The 15914-nt window shown below is 34.6% G+C and overlaps 1 protein-coding gene across 19 annotated transcripts in view; it reads left to right on the top strand.

Annotated features, from left to right (window-relative positions):
- The window catches only part of MAP4 (microtubule associated protein 4), a 191962-nt gene that overhangs the window by 64767 nt on the left and 111281 nt on the right, over positions 1–15914 (top strand). For all 19 annotated transcript variants that reach the window (XM_063114728.1, XM_063114735.1, XM_063114719.1 and 16 more), the window contains exon 2: positions 3789–4030. In XM_063114728.1, coding sequence (XP_062970798.1) covers positions 3808–4030 — 223 coding nt within the window. In that variant the 5' untranslated portion in view covers positions 3789–3807. The remainder of the gene's footprint in view (positions 1–3788; positions 4031–15914) is intronic.

The raw sequence follows: 15914 nt of genomic DNA, 5'->3' as shown, positions 1-15914 counted from the left end.
ATGCTTGAACTTCACTGCAACACACTCAAGTAGTAGAGATTCATACTTTTCTAGTGCTCAGCAATTTCAAAACAAAAAAATATTGTTCTCTTATGTTACACCAGTATGGGACTGATGTCAAGAAACTAGTTACCAGATTGTGCTATTAGTACCTAAAACCCAAATGCTTTACACAATTATGGGATTACTTTTTTTTCCCCAGCTTTTGTGAAAATTGTTTGTACCTCCTTTGGGACTAGTGAAAGAGGTATCACTTCTGAATAATGCTATTAGTATACATACTTAACAGCTTGTCATATGATAGAGAAACAACACTAGTAAATCAAATTTTTGATTATAAATTGATCAATTTATATATTTTAGTAACTGTTTAGTTTTTAAACAAAATATGAGGTATAGGAATTTAAAGTGATAAACGAATAATTCAAAACTAGATATTACAGATTCATTGCTTAAGTTTGTATATTGATGGTGATTTGATAGCTGATAAGACAGGAAGGTATAAAGATTTTAGTCTCAAAGAGTTCATGCTTAAAAACCTAAGATTTAAGTAATCCTTTGTTTTATTCATAGAGAGGCTCTCATATAAAAGTTGGACTATAGATGTGAACTCCACATTAAATGATATTATCAAAACGGTAAATCTAGTTAAATCAAAGTCACTCTATTCTATTTGCTTTCAACTCTACATGTGAGACAGTGGGATCAGAATACCACTCTGCTGTTTGAAACTAAAGTGTTGGTTTTCTAGAGGAAAATTTTAATAGTTTACGAATTTAAAAAGAATTCACAGTTCATATGGGAATGATTCTGTCTTCTTTGAAAGATAATTATTGACTTTAAAAAGTGGTTTTGCTTAACTGACATTTTTAATTGTATATATTTGGGGTATACAACATGATGCTTTGATACACATATGGATAGTAAAACGATGACTGTAGTCAAGCAAATTAACATTTGTCTCCTCATGCAGTTAATGTGTGTGTGTGGTGGTGATAGCACCTGAAATCTACTTTGTTAGTAAATTTTCAGTATACAATACAGTATTAATAACTTTAGTTATCATGCTGTACATTGGATCTCTAGACTTATGCATCCTATGTAACTGCAACTTTGTACCCTTTAGCCAATATCTTTGTTTCCCCCACTTCCCACCACTAGTAACCACAATTCTATTCTGTTTCTGTGTATTTGAGTTTATTAGATTCCATGTATAAGTGAGATCATGTGGTATTTTATATCATGTGGTGTCTTTCTGTGCCTGGCTTATTTCATTTAGCATAACGCCCTTCATGTTGTCACAAATGACAGGATCTCCTTTTTTAAGGCAGAAGAATATTCCATTATATATATCACAATTTCTTTATCCATTCATCCGTTAACAGACACTTAGGTTGTTTCCTTATCTTGGCTATTGTGAGTAATGCTGCAGTAAGCATGGAAGTGCAGATATCTCTTAATTGACATTTTTGAGACCTAAATGAATTAACTAAATAACAAACACTATAACAACAAAGTTTATGGTTTCAGAGCAAAAAATTCAGCTTTGAAAAAGTGTAGTTATAGATGAATCACTTCACGAAAGTGAAGCGTGATGCTTAATTTTTCTTACTTCTGTAGGAGTTGAATTTTATTAACATTGGTAGCGTAACATTTGTGTGTGCTTGAAGCAAGCTTTATTATTTTGAAATACTAGGTAAGAAAAAAGATATGATTTAGATATGATTTAGGAACTTGTTTGTATAATTACAGGAAATTTAGATATCACATTTGTTTTAAGAAGAAGTATCAGTTTACCAGTTTTTTATATGATGGGATCATCTAGAATTTGAAGAGATCATCGTTTAAAATTCTTGATCAGGAATTAAGGTAGCCATTTCAAATAGGAAACCTTACATTAAAAAGGTAGATGCATGGAGGAAGGCTCAAATTTATCATTAACATTTTTGAAAAAATGTATTGGGAAGTTTATGTAAATTCAACATTTAATATCTTTCCAAATCTTGGTATTTTATTTTTTCTTATGCAATGTAAAGAATATGTAGTGAATGTTTTCACCAAACCTTATATAGATAGGGACAAACCCCTTCTAGGATTCCCTGTGCTGTACAAATGTTATCTTTTTCCTTCTAGGCTCTTGCATGGAAGAAGTAGGTATTGTTCCTGGGCTTAATTATCCTTTCTGTACTTTGTTTTGTATAGTAGAATTTAGCTTACAATTTTGCTAGTTGGGTTTAGTATCTCTACTCTTAAGCCCTTATGAGGCTTGTGAGCCCTTGCTGCTCTCATACTTTCTACATTGAGACATACAGCAAAGCCTTTTAGATGTTGGATTTGGGAAGTAGAGATGGGATGACCTTCTGACTTTTCAGGGTTCTGGAAGTATCTGTTTTGTGTACTTTTGTCGTAGCCTCACAACTTGGTCCTATGGGGGAAACTAAAAAAGAAGTAACAATTGAAAAAGATCTGTGACTTTCATATCTGTAGCAAAGAAAGATAATACAAGTAGGAGGAGGAGAATGTGTGGAGACAACGCTGAAGATAAAATGACTATTTTCCTTCCCCTGTATTTCTTTTTTCTAACTACATTTGTTGGAGAAAGATAAATAGTGGAGAAGAGTTTGAAAGGAAAGCCTGACCATTAACTAAGTGGCTTGAATCATAGTAAATTTTGACTTTTTAAAATTTGGGTTGGGGAAAGACTATGTGTGAGATTCTTTGGTTGCAAGCAACAGAAATAGATTGAGTAAATTAGGCAAAAGAAAGATTTATTCGAAGGTCACACTTGCTTCAGACTTGAGAAAGAAGACAACTGAACAGCTGCCACTCACGGCCCTTCCTTCCAGGGTATAGTCATGAACTACATGACTGTTCCAACCATTTTATTCCTGTCTTCTGATTGACTAAACTCTAGTCATATCCTTAACAATATGAGGGTGGGGATTGGTTTGTATGAGGGAAGATAGAATAAATTCCTGGCAAACACATGTAGTAGCCATTATACTATACAACTAAAGATTGCTGTTTGACTTACATTTACCTGGTCAACAATATAGCTCATATGTCAGCTTATCTTTATGAGTCTTGGAGTTTCTATTAGATTAGAATCTTTGAAAACAGGGATAGTACCCTGCACACTTTATTTCCTACTGTAAACATGTAAACATGTCTGTATATTTTCATGCCGGCAGGCCTAAGTGTTTTAATTTGGTTGATAGTGCTACCCATGAGTGATTCATGAAGAAGCATTACTTATCCCAAGATAAGGCCCATACTCACAGTCTTTGGTTAAGAAAAGTGATTTCATTTGCCTGATAGTAATGTAACTTTTTTATGGGAATATTAATAGTTTGACCTCTTTTTGTCTGATCTCTTTAAAAATTATTCTGGGACATGATTTGGCAATGAACATCTATGGAATAGTTGAAAAGGGTATGAGACTTGAAATCAAAAGACCTGATTTGAATCTTGTTGGCTATAACTTTGGATAGGTTTATTTATTCTTTGCACTTTATTTTTTTTAATTAATAAAAAGGACAAAATGGTACTTGCTTTGTCTGCCTCCTAGAAATGGGAGGAAAAAGTGATTAGCAGTGATTTGCCTTCGGTAAGACTGTCCATTTCTGAGTTTTAATTTTCTTGCCTTCCAAACGATGAAGCGTCTTCCAGCTGTAAAATTTTAGATTTTGGTTCTTTTTTTATTTTTAAAAACAACTTACGAGAGTTTCTAGAAATATTTTTCCTTTTGCAGTGCTCATCATATGAAACATCTTTTTCCTCTTAACCAGGCAGTTGCAGTGGTGCAGAATGGCTGACCTCAGTCTTGCAGATGCATTAACAGACCCACCTCCAGAAATTGAGGAGGAGATAAAACGGGACTTTATTGCCACACTGGAGGCAGAGGCCTTTGATGATGTTGTGGGAGAAACCGTTGGAAAAACAGACTATATTCCTCTCCTGGATGTTGATGAGAAAACTGGGAACTCGGAGTCAAAGAAGAAACCATGCTCAGATACTAGCCAGGTTGAGGGTAAGTATTTAAGCCAACCTGGATATGTATATGTTCTGAAAGTAGATTAAGGATTATTCTTTGGGTCATAATCTTGGAAACCTTGAGGAAACTGAGCTGACTTTTTTAGTATAGGCTACTTTCTCTTTCTCTTTGTTAGAAACCAGGGAAATAGACTCACTACCCTTTAGTTGAGTTGAGTGTGTGTTCATGAGTCTGTAGTTATTTTTGACCGTAAGGTTTCTTCTATAATGTTTTAACTGCCATATAATCTGCATCCTAATTTCCAAAATTAAGCTGTCTGCTGTGCCTTTTTTTTTTTTTAGAATTTATTTGGTTTTTTGCAGCTGGCTAGTAACAGGGATTTGAGCCCTTGACTTTGGTGTTATAACACCATGCTTTAACCAACCAAGCTAACCGGCCAGCCCTGCTGTGCCTTTTCTTTGAAAGTAGCTTTTGTGAAAGTTAAATACATAAAATTCTGTGCTTACATCAGAACTTAATTTAGACTGGAATCAGATACCATTTGTTGTCTTTGGGGTCATCCCAGTTCAGAATTAAAACATGGATTAAAGCTTTTAAAAGAGGTTTGCTGTTTTTATATATTCCTGGATCAAATTTGCTAATATTTGGTTGGGGATTTTTGCATCTGTGTTCATGATGGATATTGGTCTGTAGTTTTCTTGTAATGATCTTGTATGGTTTAGAATTTAGGTTATGCTGACTTAATAAAATGATTTTTTCCTTCATTTTTTTGACTTCATAAAATGAGTTGGGAAGTGTTTCCTTCTCTTTGGTTGTCTAGAATAATTTGCACAGGATTGATATTTTTTCTTTCTAATGTTTGGTAGAATTTGTCAATAAAGCCATGTGGTCCTGGAGTTTTCTTTGTTGGGTTTTTAACTAGGAATTCAATTTCTTTAAGAGATATAGGACTATTCGGGTTATCTATTTCCTTTCAAGTAAGCTTTGGTAGTTTATTTATTTCAAGGACTTGCTTCGCTCCATTTCCTCTAAGTTGTCAAAGTAATGGAGATAAAATTGTAATATTACCTTATTCTTTTAATGTCTGTAGGATCTTTTGTCATGCCTCTTTTTTCATTTCTTATACTGGTAATTTGTGACCTCTCTTATTTATTTTAATTTATTTTTCTGGTGGCTGGCCTGTGTGGGGATCTGAACTCTCTTTTTTCTTGATAAGTCTAGATAGGTTTATCAATTGTATTGATCTTTTAAAAGATCCAGTATTTGGTTTCACTTTTTTTTCTGTTGTTTTTTTGTTTTCAATTTCTGCTTGTATACACATTATTTTTCACCTTTTATTTAGTTTGAGTTGATTTATTCTTGTTTGTTAAGGCGGCAGTTTAGATCATTGATTTGAGACTTTTCTTCTTTTCTAATTTAATGTCTGTGTCCCAGGAATTTTGATATGTTTTTATCTTCATTCAATTCAAAATATTTTCTAATATTTCCCATGTGAATTCCTCTGTAATTGATTTTTAGTTTCTGTTTTGGTCAAAAGACATTCTTTGAAATTTCTATTCAATATCAATTCATTTCAATTTGTTGAGGTTTCTTTTATTTTATTTATTTATTTATTTATTTATTTATTTATTTATTTGTAGAAGAAGATTTTACCGTTAAAGAAAGTAATTTTTCGGATGAGTATAGCAGTTCAAAATGTATCTTGAAGTATAAATTTTAGCTGAGATGGTGAGGATTTCAAGAACTTTTCTTATATTATTCCTTTTCCCCCCATTTTCTCATTAACCTCATAATTTAGGGCTTGTTATGTAAAATTTTTAATTCTGTGCTGCATATATCTATCTCTGCCTTTGTAGTTTCTTCTTCTGTTTTATGTTCTAAAATTCCTTACCACCCTAAGATCTGAAAAATATCTAATTTTTCTTCTTTTTTAAACATATAACATTTAACCTACTGTTATTAAATTTTGGCTTTCTAGTGTCTGAATTCTTTTTTTTTTTTTTTTTTTTTTTTGGTCGATATACATTGTGGTTGATTATTTTTGCCCATCACCAAAACCTCCCTCCCTCCTCCCTCTCCTCCCTCCTTCCCAACAATGTCCTTTCTGTTTGCTTGTCGTATCAACTTCAAGTAATTGGAGGTTTCTTTTATGATTCAGAATATGGTCTATTGTGGTCAGTGTTCTGTGAGCACTGGAAATAATTTGTATCATGCTGCTGTTGGGTGGAGTGTTCTATTAATGTCAAATAAGTCTAGTTGGTTGACAATGTTGTAGGTTTTCTGTATCCTTACTGACTTTATATCTGCTTGTTCTAATGATTTCTGAGACAGGGATATTGAAATCTCCACATACTTTTGTAGATTTGTTTCATTCTCCCTTCAGTTCTATGAGTTTTGTTTCAAGTATTTTGAAGATATGTTGTCACATTTATATCTTATATACATTTAGATTGTTATATCTTCTTGACAAATTTACCTTTTAATCATTATGTAATGTCCCTGCTGGTAATATTATTCATGGTAATATTTCTTGTTCTGAAGTCTCATTTGTATTATTAATATAGCCGCCCCAATGATGAGTCTTCAGTGGCATTCTTAGTCTTTAATATCTTTTCTATATTTAATTTCTAGCATTTCTATTTGATGCTTTCTTATGTTTTCCATCTTTCTGCTGAAATTTCCCATCTGTTCATGCATGTTTCTGCCTTTTCTACTGTATAATTTAACATATTAATCATCATTATTTTAAATCTCTTTGTGGTAATTTAAGTTGGTCATCTCAGTCTTGATTTCTTTTTTTCTAAATAACATTTTTTTCTGGCATTTTTATGTGTGTGTCATAACTTTTAAATTGATAAGAAGGCCGAGAAGCTATGTGTGTGTAATAATTTTTTTTTTTTTTTTTAAGTTTTATTTTGTCGATATATATTGTGGCTGATTATTGCTCCCCATCACCAAAACCTCCCTCCCTTCTCCCTCCCCCCTCCCCCCCAACAATGTCCGTGTGTGTAATAATTTTTGAATGAATGCTGAATCTCACATGTAAAACAGTAGACTGAGGTAAAAATTATTTAGGCCTTGAAATGGGTATGTCTCTTGGATTGAGTCAATTTAAGCAGGAGCTGAGCTAGGTTTGGGTTTTGTTTTTATTGCAATTGCCTGCAGCGCACTCCTGGCTTGCTCTTCTAATCCTTATGCTCAGAGTGGGGACTGAGGTGCTGAAAGGTTTTTCCTCAATGTTCTTCCTTCACCCTCAGCTTTTGGCCTTCTCTGAGCACCTGTGCCTCAGAGGGATCTTTTTCCGTGCTCTTGCCCTCCTTCCATTATAAAAAGAGTGCTAGTGTGGTGGTGGGTAGGGTTTTGTTTTGTTTTGTTTCCTGTCCTGGTTTGGCTCAGTCCTATGTGCCTGCCATCTCATTTCATGGTCTTTCTCAGTGGTAGGATCTTTTGATGGTATTGGTGTAGAATCCTGGGCTAGGACTTTTTCTTGCTCCTCTCCAAGGGTTATAGTGTATTTTTTTTTTTATTACTCTTTCCCAGTTGCAGTGGGTCTTCATGTGTGTCTTGGGGCTGACAGCGTTTTTTACTCCTCCCCTAGTGGCTTAAGGCTTTTGTTTCTGTAGGGAAAAAGGTCCCAGGAAGTGGGCCTTTCTGCCTTTTCTTCTCCAGGTCTGTACCACCAGGTCTGCACCACCAAGGGAAGCTCCCTCACCCTGCCTTCAGTCTTTCTTGTAAGCATCCAGTAGACATTTGTGAAGACAATCCTGCAAATGGGTATGAATTCCCATTTGTGTCTGTGGATCCCAAGGGCCATCTAGTCTCATACTAGCCTTCACTTACCTGTAGCCAGTGCTCACATCCCACGTCTCCTTGAGGGCCTTGCCTTTCTTTGGATTTCATAATCCTTGGTTGCCCAAACACCTCAGTGCTCTGGTGAATTCAGGTTATGATTTTATAGTTGATCTAGACTTTCCTGTTGTTAGGGTGGGAATGACATTGCTTCTAACTTTCCAAAGCCTAGGTGGAAAAGGAAAACCTACTACCTTTATTTATGCTTTATTGCGGAGGGTAAGGATAGAGTATCCACCAATCATCAGAAAAAATATTGAGAGTGTAAGATCTAATTATACTCATGTAAATATTTATTACTCCAAGAAAAAAGTTGGACTCCTTAAAAAATGAGGATGTTTATTCTCTTTTAATCCATAGTTGTCAGTGGACTTATTTATCCTTTGATTAACCTAAAAATAAAGAAATTTTAGTACGTAGAAAGGAAATGGTAAGGTGAAAGTACTGTAGTAACTTTAGTCATGGCTAAGATGCTCTTCTTATCCCCACTAACTTACCCTCATCAGTCATAGGTAGAAGAAGGTAGCTTCTTTTCATTTTCTGTTTCTCTTTAGTTGTGTATTGCTTCCACCAGCTGGGACTGAGCCCAGGTGGGTGAGGACGATGAAGTGGTAGCAGTAGATTTTCTTGTGCTTCATCTTGACCCAAGAGGAGGAAAGTTTTTTATAAAAACTGTTCTGCTTGTAAAAAATTACTAAGTCTTCCCTGCTATTTTTAATATGTAAATAACCTATAATTAAATGTTCATTAACTTAGGAAGGCTACTCCAGAAATTTGTATCAGGAAGGAAAACTGGCTTTCCTCCAGGAGGGAAAACTGGCTGGCTGTGGTGTAGGGGCTAGGGGGAGACATTTTTACTGTATATCCCTTTGGACCAATTGGATTTTGTACATATGCATTTATTAACTTGTTCCAAAAGAATAATATAAAGTTTATAGTTACAATATAATTAAATTGTAAATTTCTAATTTTTTCCCTTACTTGCTTCCTAAAAGTTGTTTGTAAAAGGCTTGACTGAGAATAAAAAGGAGAAGGGGAGGTAACTGTTTGGAGACATCAGAGCAGAAAGGAAAGGAGCTTCCTTATTTGGTTTTGTAGAAATCTGGTGCAGTGAGTAAGTTCTCTGTGAATGGGGACTTCTCTGCTGCAGGTCTGATTTTTACAGATTATCATACTGATGGTTTTTGCTAAAATGATAGGTTTCATAGGGTACTTCAAAAAGTTCATGGAAAGATTCATATTATCTTAATCCTATTTTTCCACCAACTTTTTGAAGTACTCTCATATTTATGTTTTGCTTGGAGAACATTCTAAATATGATGTTCTTCTGAACACTTCTTCAGAAGTGATGGAGCGGCCCTAAACTTCATTATTTTTATGTTTTATTATACATCCAATTTAAGTTTGATTTTGTTCTTGGATGAGATTCAGTAAGCTATCACTGGTGCTCTTGATGTAATTTTACAGCAGGCTTACTTAGGTCAACCAGTGGAAATTTATTCACCGTTCCTGTATCTTGATATAGAAGGAGCAGTTGAACGGGTTACACGTAACAGAACTCATTGGACAATGGTGTTTTTATTTCTTTTAGTTCTCATATACCCACCCTAATTGCCTTCAGCTTAAAAGAAAGCAGAGATGCTTTTGTGGCATTTACCACAAAGTAGGGGAAAGTTGCTTTTTTTAAAGTGTGAAATGATATTTCAAGTTTACAATGTGAGTGCTATGGACGGTCATTTAATACTGGGTTAGTCATTGTTTTTAGGCCTTTTCGGTGGACATACTATACTCTTTTCCCTGTTTACCCTTATTTAGTTTCTTTTTTTTTTTTGGCAGATGGCTAGTACAGGAATTGTACCCTGGACCTTGGTGTTTATTTAGTTTTGCTTCAACAATTATTTTATCTTAACATTGCATCCATAAACCATCCAAATAGCCAATATCTGGAAATAAAACTGCTGTCAATGTCTTCTTTTAAATGCCTGTCACATCCCCTTACCAGCCAGCCGCAAAAAAAAAAAAGCCCATCACCTAGGGAAACAGTTCTCAAATACTTTTTCAGAATGTATGTATTACCTAACTTTTTTTTCTTCAAAAACGATGTCTTCTTTATAATTGTTCATCATCAGCACCATTCACCCTTATTTTCTAGGCAAGGGAGACAGAAGGTCTCTCTTGGATATGAATAACAAAGCAATACTTCTGTGACTCTTGTTCATTTAAATTAACATCTAGTGCATTGTTGACCCTCAGACACAAATAGTTGGCAAATCCGTGGAACAAATCACTTAGTTTTTCTGTACTCTGTGTGCCTATGTTGTCTTATTTGTGAGATGGAGGAAGTACTTTCTCCCCAACATTCCAGGAGGTCTTTGAGGCTAAGCACTTATTTCTGTAGAATAAGAATAAACCTATGACAGTGGTTCTCAAAGTATGGCCCTTGGACCAGCAGTATTGTATTTGATGGGAGCTTGTTCAAAATGCACTTCTAGGCTGGCCACTTAGCTCAGTTGGTTAGAGAGTCATGTGACATCACCAAGGTCAAGTGTTCGATCCCTGTACTGGCCACCTGCAAGGAAAAAAAGAATGCAATTCTTAGGCTTACATGGAATCAGAAACTCTGGGGATGGGGCCTAGCAATCTGTTTTTACAAGCTCTCATAGGTGACTTGGATGCATATCCAAGACTGGGAAACATTAATCCAGGGGAAAGGGCCTAAGTCCTGAGAAAGGATGATAACTAGATATTGCAGAATTTCTCCTTGTTCAATTTTTTTGTGTGGAGCACTGCAATAAACTTATTTAGCCACCAGAGGGCAATATTGGCATAAGCCTGACATGTGCAAGAGGGTACCCTTCCATTGAGACCTGCTAAATCCTTCTGTTTTGCTAGTGCTGACTCACTTCACTCTTTTCCTCACAGTACACACACATGCCCTCTCAATCTCTTGCCTCTTTCCTTCTCTGCCAAGTTGATTTGTCAGTTGTGGGAAACTGAATCTCTTGGGGAGAAGGAATTTAAAAAGTGAAGTAAGTTTGAATATTGTTATTTCTCAGTGAATGTGATTAGTTTCAAAAACGTGTGTGCTGTTTTCAGTGCTATATGTATTTAGCTGAGAAGTTTTTCATTTCATGAAATGGGGGTCCTCTGGTGAAATCAGTCAGTGAGGGAAGGCAGTATACTATCTTTTGAATTAGGACTTATCCAGTAATGTGCAGCATTCCAATGATGCAGGTCCAACAAGTCTCATCTGGCAGAGAAGTATGCAAACCTTTTTCCTGCGCTAAAACCTAATTGTTTTTATCTTCTAATGTTTTTATTCTTCTCTTCTGAGTTTGCATTCTTAGATCGTTAGTTGTGTGTATGGTAGAATCATAGCCTCTCTTTTATTTCTTTCTGACCTTCTTTTCTTGCTTACATTTTATTTTATTCTGGTAAGTCATTTATTTGTCTTAGCTCTTACAGGTATGCCTAGAACAATCTTAGATCTGGTAATGTTATTTAACCAAGATTTTTATATAAAGCAAAAGTAAACTAATTTCATTGTTCTCACATGATTACAGTTTATTGATCAATCTACAGTTAATAACAATGAGAATAACAACATTTGTTAATGTTTATTTAGCACTGTACGGTTGACAAAGCAATGCTTCTTGTATTATTGAATTTAGTTTCACTTCCTAGGTGAGGCTATTAAGGCTTAGAAACGAGGAGAGGGTTGCATTTAATCATTTAGTTTAGTAATGATAACCACAACCTGAACCCAGATGTTCTCATTTTAAGTCCCATGTTCTTTCTATGAAACCATATCTTTTTTATGAATGCATACTTTCTGCTTGATTTAATATCTCATAGATACTGTTTTCAAAAACTAAAGATTCACTTATTTAATTCAGAAGGCAAAATTATTAGACATATTAACACACAGGTATAGAGACAAGTCTCAGTGCTGATGGTTTCGGTTTATGTATGTGGTAGTAGATAGAAGAGGAAGTTCTCTTCTGACAGGGGTTCATATTTTCTCTGAAAGAGTTGAAGTCATATACTGAGAAATGGAGGTGAAAGGGGTTGGAGATTGAAGAGAACAGGGATGATTTAGAATAAACATTGCAGAATGTAGAAGAATAGGATGACAGGAAATGTTTAGGCCAAGTAAAGATTGGTAATGATGAATTTATAGTGGCATATCAACCTGTCTTCATTTTGGAGATATATTTCAGCCATTTTTTCTTAAATTAATTTAGCTTTTTGATTTCTGTAATAGGGTTGTAAAACTTAGAAGCAAATAAAAATGTGGGACTCTAATTTCCTTGTCCCTCTCGAGCTGCCCTCTGATTTCTAAATTCTGTATGGAGTTTATATTGGAATTTGTGTTTTTAGTGAACTGAATTGAAAACTCTTTCTTCCTAAATGTTCTGAAAGCAAATGACTTTGTTAAACTTTACATTGCAAGAACAGAACCAAGAACTACCATGTAGTCTTTACTTGGGCTGTCTTAATTGTTAATATTTTGCCACATTTGCTTCATCATTCTCTCTGTATATACATATTATACTTTCTTCCACTTGGATCATTTAAGAGCAAATCATAGCCCTCATGCCTCTTTACCCTAAGAACTAGGCATTCACTAATAACCAGAATACTATGATCAAATTCAGGAAGTTAAACATTGATAATGATACCCTTACCTAATTTACAAATTTTATTTTGATTTCATCAATGGTTCCAACAGATTGAATAAGTTTCTTTGTAATTGTTTTTTTTTTCTTCCCCTTTGTCCAAGATTGACTCTGGAATCACATTAGTTTTCATGTCTCTTTAGTCTCCTTTAATTTGGAACAGTTCCTCAGCCCTTCTTTGCCTTTCATGATCAACTTGTTAAATTAGTGCCTGCCAGTTTTCTCTGCTGTAAAATTAATATTTTTTTCTCTTTGTTATAAATAAGTAATTTGCAGGGAGATACTTTGAGACTATTTATATATCCTATACCTAATCCAATTTTCACCCATTAATTTTAGCAGCCAAGCAAATGACTTTTGAATAACCTTTTGGTTTCTAAGCCAGCTGGAGTGTGTTTTGCTGCACCATATACGAAAGTCATATTTTATGAATCAAAAATTCCCCTCAGGCCAGTTTAGATCAAAATGGCAGGAGGAGCTGGCTGGTTAGCTCAATAGGTTAGAGTGCAGCCCCTCCTGCCATTTTGGCTTGCTGCCCCCCAAAAAAGCAAGAAAAAAATTGGCACCAAAAAAATAGGCAGGTATCTGCAAATTAGACTACCATTATGCATAAAATCCCCCATTAAATCTCTTGTTGTTCGTGCTCTTCACTGAAAAAAATTACCTATAATTGCACAAATCATTGATTAAAAACACTATTAAACAATTATGCTCCCAAACCCGCAATCATGGGGATAGTGTGTATGGGGACACAGGAGCTAACTGAAAGAGTTTCTAGTGGCCAACACTGGAACAATTTGAGCAACAAAATAAATAAAGTAGTATTTGATTATAACCCAGGGTATAATATGAATATCCATCAGTCTGTACTGATATGAATAAATGACTGAATAAATAAACAAATAGAGAATAGACAAATTCTGTACAGAACAATTCCAAATGATTTATACGTAAATACTGTGCTCTCAAGGAAGTGGTACACTTGAGTGGGCTCTCCAGAGTGACTTCCTTCCAAAGAATGAAGTGTGAAGGAGGCGGAGAAAGTGTAACTTTACAGTGGAAAATCGTGCCCCCCCACCTCATAAAACAAACAAAGAACCTTAAAAGTTGATCAGCCAGGTGATCAATGTCAACCTCGACAGTGATGTAATGTTGATAGTGTGCATTACTGATATGATGTGATGAGAAGGGAGTTTTACCTCTGTAGGCTTCCTCCCCAAAACTCATACCTCCAGTCTAATCATGAGAAAAACATCAGACAAATCTCATTTGAGGGTAATTCTACAAAGTGCCTGTCAAAGACTCATCAAAACCATCAAGGTATCAAAAACAAGAAAAGTCTGAGAACTATTGCAGCTAGGAGTTGCCTGAAGAGACATGACAATTGAATGTAACATATCCTGGATAGGATACTGGAACAGAAAAAGGACATTGCGCAAAAACTAAGGAAATCTGAATAAAGTATGAACTTTAGTTAATAATAATATATCAATATTGGCTTATCACTTGTGACAAATATATTAATGTAAGATGTTAATAATAGGGGAAACTGGCTATGCGGTATATGGGAATCACATATAATGCAATCATCACAATTTTTCTGTAAATCTTAAACTATTCTAAAATGAAAAGTTTATTTAAAGAATTAAAATACAAATAAATAAAAATCTCCCTTGACTTTTACTTAGTTGTATTTAGTTCCTCAAAGGGTAGATCTTTTAGTACTATGTTCTATGCATTTATACACATAGTATTAGAAATTTAGTGGCTTTAGTTTTATGCAAATGGATCAAACCATATGCATTTTTTAAAAATAACTTGATATTTTTACTTTAACATCTTAGAGAATTTTTTATCAGTACTCACCCATCTTTTTTTTAAACTTGGTCTAAATAGTGGTTTTGAAAATTTTTGGTTACATATCCATATGAGAATTCTGACAAATTTTGTACTCTTTGTACATTAAGTTGACATCTAAATTTTTTAAGCAAAAGTATAAGTAGTTGTAAAGCATGTAATTTTAAGAATGTTTTACTTTTGCCACATAAGAATAATAGTTATGCCACACTTTTAAATTTATCCAAATGCTTCTAAATATATAGCATTTTGATTCCCATCATCTATTTTTAAAATATATGAACAAGCTATTCTTTTTCATTGGAAATTTAAATCCTTCTTTTGATTTCTTGAACTCTTATTTTCATTCCATGTCTCAGATAGCCTTTTATCCTAATGTAATACATTTTTATGCTTGAAAGTTTTTTCTTAAGTTACTGTGTTTCTGCAACTAAATATGTATGTAAACTTAAATTTTTTTTTTTTTTTTTTTTTTTTTTAAAGATGACCGGCAAGGAGATCTTAACCCTTGACTTGATGTGTCAGCACCACGCTCTCTGAAGTGAGCTAACTGGCCATCCCTATATAGGGATCCGAACCCATGGCTTTGGTGTTATCAGCACCACACTCTCCCAAGTGAGCCATGGGCTGGCCCTTGTAAACTTAAATTTTGATTTTAAAAGTTTCTGTAAACATAAGGTTCTAAATTTAACTTGGTCCAGAAGAAATTTATCATTACAATTACTAGTAGTATAGTTGATCACATACATTACAATTTTTGATAAGTTATTGCTAACCCTAGAAGTTGGATTTGATTGGAAATGCTTTTCTTAATGAGATGATGGGGTCTGTTATTTTTCTTGATTAGATCATCAATCTGGATCAATATTTCTTGTTAGGATGAAATAGCATTTAGCAATTTTATCCCTATTATTTTTGTAGACATCATAGCCAAGAAACATACACATAGCTAAGTATGTGGGCATGGAAGCTTTATTATGGCAATGTTCTCACTACCTTGAGTTATAGGCTAAGAATGCCATAGTACAATATTATCAAAAATTATTTTCGGTTTTCTATCAGATGACAACTCCATTATGACCTTTTTCAATTTTGATGAAAACAAAGAATTGGAAAACATCTAATTTGCAAAAGGATTTGTTACTCAGTCATTAGATAATTCATTTTGTTAGGGCTTGCTTTTGTTCCATGGATATGTCATACTTTCTCTTATGTTTCTGAGTGAGATTATGTATTTTTTTTAAAAAAGTCTTCTGTTTGTTGTATCAATATTGTTTCCCTGGGTGATATTTATTTTCTTTGAATGTGATGCCTTTTGTGGGGGGAGGGGTAGCTCTCCTCAGTTATTTGGCAATACTGTTTAAAGTACCCAGTGATGCATGACTGTTTTCTACTGCCTGCCTCTGGCAGGTATGTGACGGTGTTGCCAAGTGGGGTATGCCAGTAGATAATCCTTTGGGTATCACCTGTCACCTGGCGAGGTGACTTCCTCTTGTGCCAGAGCATCCAGGCTCCACTACCATCTGGGAGTTGGC

This window comes from Cynocephalus volans, chromosome 11 (genome assembly GCF_027409185.1).
Source record: "Cynocephalus volans isolate mCynVol1 chromosome 11, mCynVol1.pri, whole genome shotgun sequence".
NCBI classification, from domain to species: Eukaryota; Metazoa; Chordata; class Mammalia; order Dermoptera; family Cynocephalidae; genus Cynocephalus; species Cynocephalus volans.
The sequence above is the reverse complement of the archived record's forward strand: the minus strand, read 5'-3'. Positions and strand labels throughout refer to the sequence as shown.